Here is a 13,853-nt window from a genome sequence, read left to right on the forward strand (position 1 = left end):
GATGGCACTGCTGCTTGGAGATAGCATAGACCTGACAGGCTGATTGGCCTTACTGGCGTAAAGGCAGTGAACTCAAGGTCAGATCAATGGTTCAACTTAATGTCAGAGAATGTATACTGTATACGACCTGAAATTCTTAGTCTTTGCAGACACCCACAAAACCGTGAAAAAACCAAAGAATGAATGACAGGAAAATGTTAGAACCCCTGAGGCCCCCCACCTTTCCCCTCCCATGTAGAAAGAGCAGAAAAAGCATCAGCACTTCCCCCAGACCCCACATGCTCCAGTAGAAAGCATCAGCCTCCACCATCAAGTCCCCAGAGACCAAGATCTATAGTCCATCAAAAACCACTGTCCATCCCTGCACCTCAACATCCTACGGGCCCTCTCTCTCTCACTAACAAGGGAGGGAAAGAGAGAGAAAGGATATCGCTCCTGCAATAGCGAGAAGGGAGGCCAATGGTTCGCTCTTCCAATGTTACAGACTGCGCGTTGCAAAGCTCACAACCACGATCAAAGATCAACTTTATTTGCACACATGAGGAATTTGCTGTGGTGCGTGGGTCAAGGCGCAACATGCAACAAACAAAATCAGCATTCAACAATTATAAAGAATAAGGAACATGAAACATAAAGTTTGAGGTCAATTTCTGGATATGGAATCAAATGCATATAAATACCAACATGGATTGTTTGGGGTGAGGGAGGTTCGGGGGCCAATGTTGCACTTTTATTAGTTGTGTAGGTGAGGGAGATTTGGGAGCCGATGTTCTTGTTGCATTTTGTGGGGGAAGATAGATTTGGGAGAGGCCGATGATAGTGTTGCCCTTCTTTTTTGTTGCTGGGGGGGGGAGTGGGTGGGGTTGCTGTTTCTCTTTAAACTGACTTTGTTTCTGGAGAAGAATCTCAAAGTTGTATACTGCATACATACTTTGATTATCAAACAAATTTGTGAAGTATTTACAATGTCACTCCAGCTCGTTGATGAAGGTAGAGCAGTAGATGTAGTGTATATGGATTTCAGCAAGGCATTTGATAAGGTACCCCATGCAAAGTAAGGAGGTATGGGATCCAAGGGGACCTTGCTTTGTGGATCCGGAACTGGCTTGCCCACAGAAGGCTATGAGTGGTTATAGATGGGTCATATTCTACATGGAGGTCAGTGACCAGTGGTGTGCCTCAGTTATCTGTCTGGGACCCCTTCTCTTCATGATTTTTATAAATGACCTGCATGAGGAAATGGAGGGACAGGTTAGTAAGTTTGCTGATGACACAAAGGCTGGGGGTGTTGTGGATAGTGTGGAGGGCTGTCAGAGGTTACAGCGGGACTTTGATAGGATGCAAAACTGGGCTGAGAAGTGGCACATGGAGTTCAACCCAGATAAGTGTGAGGTGGTTCATTTTGGTAGGTCAAATATGATGGCAGGTAGTATTAATGGTAAAAACCTTGGTAGTGCGGTGGATCAGCGGGATATTGGGGTCCGAGTCCTGAGCAGGTTGACTCTGTGGAGCACTGGCCTTCATCAACTGTGGGATTGAGTTTAAAAGCCGAGAGGTAATGTTACAGCTGTATAGGACCCTGGTCAGACCCCACTTGGAGTACTGTGCTCAGTTCTGGTCATCTCAGTACAGGAAGGATGTGGAAACTATAGAAAGGGTGCAGAGGAGATTTGCCAGGATTGGGGAGCATGCCTTATGAGAACACGTTGAGTGAACTCGGCCTTTTCTCCTTGGAGTGGTAGAGGATGACAGGTGACCTGATAGAGGTGTATAAGATGATGAGAGGCATTGATCGTGTGGATAGTCAGAGGCTTTTTCCTTGAGCTGAAATGGCTAACACGAGAGGGCACACTTTAAAGGTGCTTAGAAGTAGGTACAGAGGAGATGCCAGGGGTAGGTTATTTTTAAACGCAGAGAGTGGTGAGTGCGTGGAATGGGCTGCCGGCAATGGTGGTGGAGGCGGATATGATAGGCTTATTTAAGAGACTCCTGGATAGGTACATGGAGCTTAGAAAAATAGAGGACTAGGTGTAACCCTAGGTAATTTCTAAAGTAAGTACATGTTCAGCACAGCATTGTGGGCCGAAGGGCCTGTATTGTGCTGTAGGTTTTCTGTTTCTAGCTCAATCTTCAGTATCAAATTCAGTACTTCTACTCCTCCTTCAGACTCTCTTTTAAATTAACAAGCATTTTAAAAAGAAATATATAGCTATTAAGTCTCCTAACTGTGAATTTAATAAGCTGAATGTTATTAAGTTTAGTGCAGACTCTAACTAATGACACATAAATCACCCTATTTTAGCAAGGTCTGTACCAACTTCAAATCTCGCCCACACTTTGGAGGCCACCGTAGATGAGCCTCCCGGAATTTCCTGCAGCACTCACCCACCCAACTCGCCACCCCTCCTATCACTCTGTACTTTTCAGATCACGCCAGTGAGAAGAGGGGAGTGGGGGAAACCCACTACCCCAAAAGAAATTAAACAAGCCACTTGGCCCCCTTGGGTCCTCTCCTCTCCTGACCAGGGTCCAGATACCCGAACGGCATTTCCCCCATTTTAAAACGGCAGTGGGCTAGCTGGTGTCGCAGCCTGCAACCACTGCCTGGCATCCTCAGCAAACTGGGTTGAATCCCAGCCTCTAGCGCTGTCTGTACATGGGGAATCTGCACCTGGGTTCCAACCCACCGCCCACTCCGGCTTCCTGCCAAATCCCAAAGAAATAAAACCGATTCAGATCAATGAACCAGAATCAGGTTTATTATCACTGCAGTAGGTCATGAAATTTATTGCTTTGTGGCAGCAGTGCAGTGCATTACATGAAAATTTGCTACAGGTTACTCTAAGAAATTTTTAAATAATTAATCATAAATAATGCAAATGAGAGCAAAATAGCCAGCTGGTGTTCATGGTTTCATGAACAGCTCAGAAATCTAATGGCGGAGGAATTCCTAAAACATTCCACTCGTTCGGCTCTCCTACCTGCTCCCTTGTGGTAACAACGAAAAGAGCTTATGTTCTGGATGGTGAGGGTCTTTCATGATGGATGCTGCCTTCTTGAGGCATTACATTACATGTGGATGGTGTCCTCAGTGTTGGGAGGCTCGTGTCCATTGTGGTGCTGGAGAAGTCTACCACCCTCTGCAGTTTTCTTTTGATCCTGTGCTTTGGAGCCATTTTCCAAATTGGGAGAGGGCAGAAATAAAACCCTCTCCCCTCCCGCCCCAATTTCTCCGCATCTTAAGATGATGTTAAAATGCACAAAAAAAAATTCAGAGCAAGGGAAATTAAGAGCAGATTTGCTTGATTAATCTGTTGGAATTCTTTGAGGAAATAACAAACGGGATAGGCAAAGTAGAGTCACTGGATGTTATTTACTTAAGTTTTCAGAAGGCTTTTAACTAGGGGCTGCATATGAGCCCATTACAGGAAAAATAGTAGAATGGATAGAAAATCGGCTGACTGGCTGGAGACAAAGAGTGCGGTTGAAGGCAGCCTTTTCTGGTTGCCCGCCAATGACTAGTGGTATTCCGCAGGAGCTGGTATTGGGACAGTTTTTTACATGATATGTTAATGACTTAGATGATGAAATTGATAGGTGGAGAGGCAGACAGGGTGGAGGAAGCTGGGAGTCTGCAGAAGCACTGTGACAGATTGGAAGAACGGGCAAAGAAGTGGCAGGTGGAATTATAGTCATGCAGCTTGGTAGAAAAATAAAAGTTAGACTATATTCTAAATGGGGAGAAAATTCAAAAATCAGAGGTGCAAAAGGACTTGGGAGTACTCACGCAGGATTCTCTAAAGGTTAACTTGCAGGAAGGCAAATGGCAACGCTAGCATTCACTTTATAAAGTAAGGATGTAATGCTGAGGCTCTAGAGGCATTGGTCAGTCCACACTTGGAGTATTATGAGCAGTTTTGGGCCCCTTTTCTCAAAGATGTGCTGGCATTGGAGAGGAAGTTCACGAGAATGATTTCAGGAATGAAAGGGTTAGGATGTATGAAGCACTTTTGATGGCTCTGAGCCTGTACTTGCTGGAGTTTAGAAGAATAAGGGGGAGCTCACTGAAACTTATCGAAATTTAAAAGGCCAAGACAGAGTACATGTGGAGGGGATGTTTCCTATGGTGGGGAAGTCTAGGACCAGAGGACACAACCTCAGAATATGCCCATTTAGAACATAGATAAGGAGGAATTCCTACAGCCATGCATGGCTGTAGAGGCCAAGTCATTGAGTATATTTAAAGTGAAGACTGATAGGTTCTTGATTAGGCAGAAAGCAGGAGAATGGGGTTGAAAAGGATAATAAATCAGTCATGATGAAATGGCAGAGCAGACTTGATGGTCTGAATGGTCTAATTCTGCTTCCAAGTCTTATGGTCTTATGAGTAGGCCTCTGGGCCTTTCAAACCAGATCCACCCCTCATTATGATTATGGTAAATCTGTCTAGGCCTCAACTCCTCTTCTGTGCCATTTCTCCACACCTCTCTATTCCTCAGTTACCAGATATTTTTGCACCCCCACTTTAAGTGCTTCCAATGATCTAGCTTCCAGCACCGACTGGGGCAGAAAATACTACAAGGCCCAAGAACATTTTTCTATTCCACTGTTCTCTAGATTCCCAAACAAACCTCTCTACAATAAGATGGATTCCTGACCTTAATCTACCTCATTCTGATCTTGCACCTCACCATTTCCCTGCACTGTACTTTCTCTGTAGCTGTTACATATTACTCTGCATTCTGTTATTAGTTTACCTTGATCTGCTATGTAATGATCCGGTTTGTCTGAACACAGTTCGCAAGACAAGCTTTTTACTGCATCTTGGTACCTGTGACAATAATAAGCCAAGTCCAATTCCAGAAATTCACCACCCTCCTTGAGAAATTGCTGCCACCTCCGTGTAACATGATCACCAAGAGTCTCCCCTTGTTGGAGAGCCTCCCACTAGTCCCACATCCTGATGTCTCTCCTATCAAACTCCCTTAGGATTTTATACGTTCGAATAAGGTCACTACAAGGATACAATATGCACCCCTTACTCTCTATTTCTGCAGCTTACGATAATTTTTGTCTTTCACTGGGCTGCTGCTGCAAAACAACAAATTTCATGACACGTCAGTAATGATAACCCTGTTTTAGGCTCTGGTCGCAGGCCTCGAATTCTCCTTGCTGTCCTATTTCCACGCAGGATGACTGACGGCTACATCGTGGATGGAGGGCCCGGCTCCCGTTAGATAACACTGAGGAAGGGGAAGGAGTGCCAACACGCGTTGGTCTGTGCATGTCAGCAGCACAGAGGATCAGCACTCAGCAGCCTTAAGTTTCTGGGGGTTGATGCACCAGACCTGTCCCAAGCCCTGCACATAGATGCAACCACGAGGAAGGCACGTCAGCACCTTCACTTTGTTAGGAGGCTTGGTTTGTCACCGAAACTTCTACAGATGTACTGTTGAAAGAGCCCTGATTATTTGCATCATGGTTTACTATGGCAATTTTGAAAGCATACGAACGCAAGAAGCTGCAAAGTGTCATAGACCCAGGCCAATGCCTCGCAGGCACATCCCCCTCCACCATCAATTATCCCTCTGCTTCAAGCTGGCAAAATCCATCATCACCTGGTCCTTGCCACCCTCTCGTAGGTATCACAGGGAGAGATGTACTGAAGACCCATGCCACCAGGTTCAGGAGCATCTACTTCTCTTCAACCATTTTGTGCAGTTTTGGGCTCCTTATTTTAGAATGGATATACCAACATTGGAGAGGATTCAGAGAAGATTCATGAGAATGATTCCAGGAATGAAAGGGTTACCGTATAGGGACGTCTGGCATCTCTTGGGCTGTATTCCCTGGAGTTCAGGAGAATGAGGGGGAGATCTCACAGAAACATTCCGAATGTTGAAAGGCCTGAACAGGTTAGAAATGGCAAAATTATTTCCCCATGTTAGGGGAGTCTAGGACAAGAGGGCATGGAGAAATTATTTTAGTCAGAGGGCATTAATCTGTGGAATTTGTTGCCACGAGCGGCTGTGGAGGCCAAGTCATTGGGTGCATTTAAGGCATAGATAGGTTCTTGATGTAGTTGAAACATCACTGAGAGGTAATGTTGCAGCTATATAGGAGCCTGGTCAGACCCCACTTGCTCAGTTCTTCTTGTCTCGCTATAGGAAAGATGTGGAAACCATAGAAAGGGTGCAGAGGAGATTTACAAGGATGTTGCCTGGATTGGGGAGCATGACTTATGAGAATAGGTTGAGTGATCCTTGGAGTGATGGAGGATGAGAGGTGACCTGATAGAGCTGTATAAGATGATGAGAGGCATTGATCATGTGGATAGTCAGAGGCTTTTTCCCAGGGCTGAAATGGCTAGCATGAGAGGGCACAGTTTTAAGGTGCTTGGAAGTAGGAGTAAGTTCTTTTACGCAGAGTGGTGAGTGCGTGGAACGGGCTGTCGGCGACAGTGGTGGAGGGGGATACGATAGGGTCTTTTAAGAGACTCCTGGACAGGTACATGGAGCTTAGAAAAATAGAGGGCTATGGGTAACTCCAGGTAATTTCTAAGGTAAGGGCATGTTTGGCCAGCTTTGTGGGCCAAAGGGCCTGTATTGTGCTGTAGGTTTTCTATGTTTCTATTAGCCAGGGCACCAAAGGGTATGTGGAGAAGGCAGGGGAGTGAGGTTGACTGGAAGAATTGGATGAGCACATGATTGAATGGCAGAGCAGGCTTGATGGGCCAAATGACCTACTTCTGTTCCTATATCTTATGGGCTTGTTTGTTTCTTGAACAAACTGACATAATCCTAATCATTGAATCCCAATCCTAATCAACACCTTCACCCACTAACCCACCCCTCTACACCCCCAACCATTGGTACTTTATCATTTCCTGTTTGTCACCTTATGCACAGTCACTCTTGTGCCTAGCATCATTTTATGGACATACAATCAATGCATATAAGCTAAATTATGTATTTATATTTACACCTTTTAATTATTGTTTTCTTTATCATATTGAGTTTTTGTGTTGCATCAGACCAGAGGAACAATTATTTTGTTCTCTTTTACACTTAGTACTGGAAATGACATTAAACAATCTTGAATCTTGGAGATAAAGCAACACTAGAGCCACTCTGCACAAAAATTTGATTTGTTGTTTTTGCTCTAACTGTGCACCTTTTGCAAAAAAAAAGTTTATATTTTACTGGTAATGCTGCTTATGCGATGAGATGTGCTTGCCATGCTGCTGCAAGTTCCTTATTGCACGTGTGCAAGTGACGGTAAACTCGACTTTTGACTTTGATTTTCCTCAGCAGGTATTCCCTCCTCCCAGCCCGGCCTGTGCCCCAGTATCCACAGCACCAACCAGCAGCCTGGCAATGTGGGGCAAAGAGATGTCGCATTTAGCCCCTGGGTGACCTGCAGAGGCGGGTGAAGGCAAGGGAATACTGGGCACGCCGAGAGACTGGGAGCAGAGGGCAAGGCTGTGATAAGAAGGTAGGGGACAGGCACAGGGAGGGGGTGAAGTGGGGCAAGGAAGTGTGGCAGAGAAGTCGCGTAAACAAAGACAGGAACAGAGAAAGGAAGGATAATGGTCTCAGGTGAGGGAGGGGTAGAGAGAAGAGCTTGGTATAGAGTAGCCACCTACTCTGAAAGTGCAATTCGTAGGCTAGTGCTGTAAAATAAGACACCAGGACAAACGCACGGGGCTCTCTCTCACCTCTCCTTCCCAACCCTTCAATGCAATCACAAAACTCCTCCACTCCCAAGACGAGAATTCAGGGTGTTTTATTTGTTCAAATAAAACAAATCGTGAATCACGCATGAGTAATATACAAAGAGGAACTTCGAGGGTGTTACGGAGTAGGGGGATGGCTTGGGTAAAGTACTGCAGCCTGTCCCCCCCCCCCAGAATGCCGGATAATGTGTGCACATACAGTTTCCGGGGGGGGGGTGAGAGAGCGGGAGGGAGCAAAAGGAGAAATGGGGGGGAAGGGGGAAATAGGACGGGGAAGAGAGAGTGGGAGCAAGCTGAGAGAGAAGGGGAGGGGGAAATCCGTACGCAGGTAGAGAGAACGCCGGCAGGCAGAGGAGGCTAGCTGAACTAGACAGTGGGGGGAAGATGAGAAGGTCAGGCATACTCGGAAACTTTCACACAAAGGGAAGCGGATGAGAACACACAGACTTTCCTCTTCGCGGCTCGTCAACTAGCCCAACCGGTTTGGTAAACGTTGAGTCCGATGATGTTACCGGAGCCGGGCCGAGTGGCCCAGCCAACGGCTGAAGTCGTACCGCCGTCCCGTCCCCGGAGCCCCTTCACCCCCACCTCCCCGGGCGGGAAGAGGGACTGGCCCGGCTCCACAGCTCCCTACCTTCACGAACAGTTCCACTTGCTTCTCGTCAGCCATTTCGCCGAGCAGGTTCGGCTGCGTGTGCTATGACCCCCCAGGTACTCGGCACAGAAGAAACTGCCGCCGCTCAGCCCGACTTGGTCGCTCGTCTCGGCTTTCGCAACAAGTGGCGATTCAGCTCTGCTCTCTGACCCCACCCAGGAAGCCGGCGAGAGGCGTTGAGACGCGGGAAACCTTGGCCGAGATATCAACTCCGGAAAGAGAAACAAGAGACAGAAAGATGCAGCAGACAGAGCGAGGGCGAGACCACGTTGGGATTTTTTTTCCAGAGTGGGCGAGACTTGAGCCCGTAGAGAGGTATAACATTATGAAAGGCGCAGATAGGAGGAAACTTCTTTGCACAACAGTGTGTGTGAAACTAGAGGGGGGTGATGTTTCCAGTAAGTACGTGGTGAAAGTGGTTTAAAAACATATAGGCCAAACGGGGACAAATAGGACTAGTTTAGGTGGCAACCTTGGTCGGCATGGACGCGTTGACCGAATGGCCTGTTCCCCGTTATTACATTATTCCGGTTCTACAATGGAGGACGCGAAACACTGAACATGCAGGAATCAGGAGCAAGATGTACACTAAGGGCTTGGCTGGCTATAGTATGGAAATGGCCCAACTTGTTTCTACTGACCAACATGCCCATCTAGACTAATCCCATTTGCCTGGTTTCTGCCTAAACCAGGGGTTCCCAGCCTTTTTTATGCCAAGGACCCCACCCATTCAGCAAGGGGTACATGGACCTCCGATTAGGAGCTCCTGCTCAAAACATTTGCAATCTATACACTTGCCCAAGCGTCCAAATTCAAGTTTATTGACGTGGGCATGCATAACTATCTTGAAAATTGGATTTTGTAGCATGACAAATACAAATTAAATAAACTCAAATTAACATAGATTGTACGTAATTCATACAACACATTAAACAAAACTAACACACTTTAAGTGAATAAAGTGTGATGTACTGTTTTGAGGTGGGTTCAAGAACCTGGTGTCAGTAGGGGAGAAGCTGTTTTTGAATCCTGAGATGTGAGTCTCAGATCTCAGGCTCCTGTACCGCCCCCCCCCCCCCCCCCGCCTGACAGCATTAAAAATAAGAAAATGGGCATAGTCCAGTCCGTGGCAGGCAATGTTCCCTCCAATTTGTAAAGCCCAGTGTGTGCAAATATCCGGTGCTGTGTAATTTTGCCCAGTGACAACAACACTACTACTGAACACAGTATACTGAATATAGCGCTGAATAATTTCTTCAATAACAATGGTATAACTAATCCAGTTCTAAACTCTGCAGACAGATCATCGCAAACTCCGCATTGTCAACACAGTCCACGTCGGAAATCGGAATGTGATTGTGTACAATCATGAAATATTCTTGACTTGCCAATGAGGTAGAGGGCAACCTTTTGTGCACGGTTTAAATTCCTTGGTGCGCTAGTAGCTAAAGATGAGCGTGCGCGCTCACCTTAGAGGGCACATTGGTGGTGGGGAGCTCCCTGATATAAATGTCCTCGATGATGGGCTGTCCCCACGATGGAATGAAGCTTTTGTATCTCCTGCCTGAAGGGAGAGGGGAGGAATTTAGCAGGTCAAACTAGAGGGAAACAAGCAGTCCGCGTTCCGGAAGGAGACCCTGCATCTGGGCCGTCCATTTCCCTTCGTAGATGTTGCCTGACCAGCTGAGTTTCTTGTTATTCCATATTCCAGCATCTTCAGTCTCTTGTATCTCCTTAATCAGGGGTGGCAAATCTTTATATGTGTGCCCAAATTTGCGATAGCCTTCAAAATTCTCTCAGGTGCCGTGTTAATTTTGAGCAGAGGTTATTAATGATTAATGAATTATTAACAATATTTATGGGCTTTTAAAGGAGAATACAGTGAGTCATGTTGCTTATGTACAAATATTCCTTATTTTATTGTTAATAAAAGTATAACAGATTGCAATAAATGAAGCTCTTTAGGAAACCTGTTCAAATTGCTACCACTTCCTACACTCCGTGTTTTAAAAAAAACACACCTACCTCTGACATCCCCCAGAAACTTTCCTCCGGTCACTTTAGAAGGATGTCCTCTGTTATTAACCATTGCTGCCCTGGGAAAAAGTCTCTGCCAGTCCACTCTATTTATGCCTTTGATCAACTTGTACACCTCTATCAAGTCACTGCTCATCCTCCTTCACTCCAAACAGAAAAACCATAGCTCGCTCAATCGTTCCTCATAAGACTGCTTTTCAATCCAGGCAGCATCCCGGTAAATCTCCTCTGCATGCTCTCGAAAGCGTTCACATCCTTCCTTTGATATGGCAGCCAGAACTGAACACAATACTCTTTAAGTTTTGGGTTGGAGACTGGGAGGGAGACAAAAGAAGTTTATTAAGTTGTCAGGGCAGGTGGGGGCCAGGCAAATCTCTGCTGGGGTGAAATTGTTATCTGGCCGATCTCAGTCTCTGACTGCTCCCATTCCCATTCACCCAGTGACTGAATAGCCTAGTTGGCAGCTTATTCCCATGGAGATGCTGGTTTAACCCCACCAAGGACATTCCTTCCCCTCCCCCACTCACTCTCCTCACTCTCCCTCCAGTTCTGAGAAAGGACTTTTGTCCTGTAATGTTAACCCTGTTTCCCTTCCCACAGATGACGCCGAACCTGCTGAGTGCTTCCAGCACTTTCAGGTCGAGTTCATTGTCATGGGTGCAAGCATAGTGAGGTAGTAGCACAATGAAAAACTTGCAGCAGCATTCACAGGCACATAGGAGGAGATTAGATTAGATTATGAGAACACTCAGTCCTCTTTTTATTGTCATTTAGAAATGCATACATGCATTAAGAAATGATACAATATTTCTCTGGAGTGATATCACAGAAAACAGGACAAACCAAAGACTTAACACTGACAGAACCACATAATTATATAGTTACAGCAGTGCAAAGCAATACCATAATTTGATGAAGAACAAACCATGGGCACAGTAAAAATAGTCTCAAAGTCCCGAGTCGATCGACTCCCGAGTCCCCGATAGCAGGCGGCAAAAGGGAGAAACTCCCTGCCATAAACCTCCAGGCACCGTCAACTTGCCGATGCCTTGGAAGCAGCCAACCACAGCCGACATTGAGTCCATCTGTCCAAAAACTCCAAGCTTCCGACCAACCTCTCTGATACAGCCTCCCGAGCGCCATCCTCTGCCGAGCACCTTCAACCTTGCCCTGGCCGCTGACACACGCAAAGTCGAGGATTTCGGGGCCTTCAGCTCCGGAGATTCCAGTTACCACACAGTAGCAGCGGCAGCGAAGCGGACATTTCAGAAGTTTTCCAGATGTTCCTCCGTGCTCTCACGTCCATCTCCATCAAATCAGAATTGTGCACGGTCCCCTACTTGACAGATAACAACCATCACCACCGAAGTGGCTGCGCACACTGCCGTTGCGCCGCCATCTTCTCCTTCTCCAATGTTAACACAAGGAACATAAATTACAGAGGACAGTGAAGAAAAGGCTGCAGAACAAGACATTCGTGCAAAAAACGCAATGGGAACAAGCTGATGATGATGTAAGAGGTGGTCAGCAATGTTCTGTAACTGGGGTAGTTTAGGGTACATTTTCGCAGGGATCAAACCCCAGTCTCTGACTGCTGGCACTGTAAGGTGATTACATTAACCACTATGCTACCATGCTACCCCACAGTTAGTCCTGACGAAGGGTCTCGGCCTGAAACGTCGACTGCACCTCTTCCTACAGATGCTGCCTGGCCTGCTGCATTCACCAGCAACTTTGATGTGTGTTGCTTGAATTTCCAGCATCTGCAGAACTCCTGTTGTCCTCCATGTGCTCCCTGTTTTCTCCCACATTCCAAAGACGTACAGTTAGCGAGCCGTGAGCATGCTGTGTTGGCGCCAGAAGTATGGAGACGATTGTGAGCTGTCCACAGCACATCACAAAAGGAGACACAAGTGTCGTATTTCAAAGTCAAAGTATGTATACTTTATCCATCTCCTTACAGGGAGCTACAAAACAAAGGAACACAATAGAACATAAGAAGATTTCACTAGATATGTTGATTTTTAATAACTTGGAACAAATAAAGCTTCACCTTCATCTGTGGGGAAAAAAAACACTATACAGCTCCTTTAAACTTACTCTCTCACCGTTAATGCATGCCTGAGAGTATTGGACATTTCAGCTCCGGGGGAGAAAAGAGTAACGCACACAAAATGCTGGAAGAACTCAGCAGGTCAGACAGCATCTATGGAGTGGACTAGAGTCGATGTTTTGGCTCATCAGTTCTTAATCTGAAATGTCAATTCTTTTCTCCTTTCAGCCATCGGGCTCTACTGGGGTAGGCGAAGTGCAGTTGCGGCAACGGAAGGTTAAAATGGACTGAGAGGGAGGTACAGAGACCCAGGTTCTGTAACTTATCAATCAGGATTGTGGGAATAATGGTATTAAATGCTGAGCTATAGTCGATGAACAGCATCCTGTCATAGGTGTTTGTATTGTCTAGGTGGTCTAAGACAGTGTGAAGAGCCATTGAGATTGAGTCTGCCATTGACCTATTGTGGTGATAGTCAAATTGCATTGAGTCCAGGTCTTTGCTGAGGCAGGAGCTCAGTCTAGTCACAACCAACCTCACAAAGCATTTCATCACTGTCAATGTGAGTGCTGCGGGCAATAGTCATTAAGGCAGCTCACATTATTCTTCTTAGGCACTGGTATAATTGTTGCCTTTTTGAAGCAAGTGGGAACTTCCTCCTGTAACAATGAGAGGTTGAAAATGTCCTTGAATCCTCCCGCTAGTTGGTTGGCACAGGTTTTCAGAGCCTTATCAGGTACTCCATGGGGACCTTCTGCCTTGCAAGGGTTCTCTCTGTTTGAGACAGAGATCACAGGGTCACCAGGTGCAGCAGGGATCTTCACAGCTGTAGTTATATTCTCCCTTTCAAAGTGGGCATAGAAGGCGTTGAGTTCGTCTGGTAGTGAAGCATCGCTGCCATTCAAGCTATTAGGTTTCACCTTGTAGGAAGTAATGTCTTGCAAACCCTGCCAGAGTTGTTGTACATCTGATGTCGCCTCCAACCTTGTTCGAAATTGTCTCTTTGTCCTTCAAATAGACCTCTGCAAATCATACCTGGTTTTCTGGTACAGACCTGGGTCACCAGACATGTATCCCACAGGTCTAGCCTTCAGCAGATGACATGCCTCCTAGTTCATCCACAGCTTTTGGGTTGGGAATGTACAGTAAGTCTTTGTGGGCACACACTCATCCACACAGGTTTTAATGAAGTCGGTTACAACTGCAGCATACTCATCTGGATTCAAAGAAGAATCCTTGAATGCAGTCCAGTCCACAGATTCAAAGCAGTCCTGTAGGCGCTCCTGTGCTTCCCTTGTCCAAACCTTCTTGGTCCTCACTGCTGGTGCTGCAGTCTGCAGCCTCTGCCTATACTCAGGGAGTAGAAGTACAGC

General features: G+C 46.3%; 1 protein-coding gene across 1 annotated transcript in view; it reads right to left on the reverse strand.

The window, feature by feature from the left end:
• LOC140198203 (chloride intracellular channel protein 1-like) overlaps positions 1 to 8,593 on the reverse strand; it is a 53,577-nt gene extending 44,984 nt beyond the window's left edge. The window contains exon 1 of the mRNA XM_072259236.1: positions 8,370 to 8,593. Within this exon, the coding sequence (XP_072115337.1) occupies positions 8,370 to 8,405 (36 nt within the window). The 5' untranslated portion in view covers positions 8,406 to 8,593. The remainder of the gene's footprint in view (positions 1 to 8,369) is intronic.
• Positions 8,594 to 13,853: the final 5,260 nt, after the last annotated feature.

Source organism: Mobula birostris, chromosome 5 (genome assembly GCF_030028105.1).
Source record: "Mobula birostris isolate sMobBir1 chromosome 5, sMobBir1.hap1, whole genome shotgun sequence".
Lineage (NCBI taxonomy): Eukaryota > Metazoa > Chordata > Chondrichthyes > Myliobatiformes > Myliobatidae > Mobula > Mobula birostris.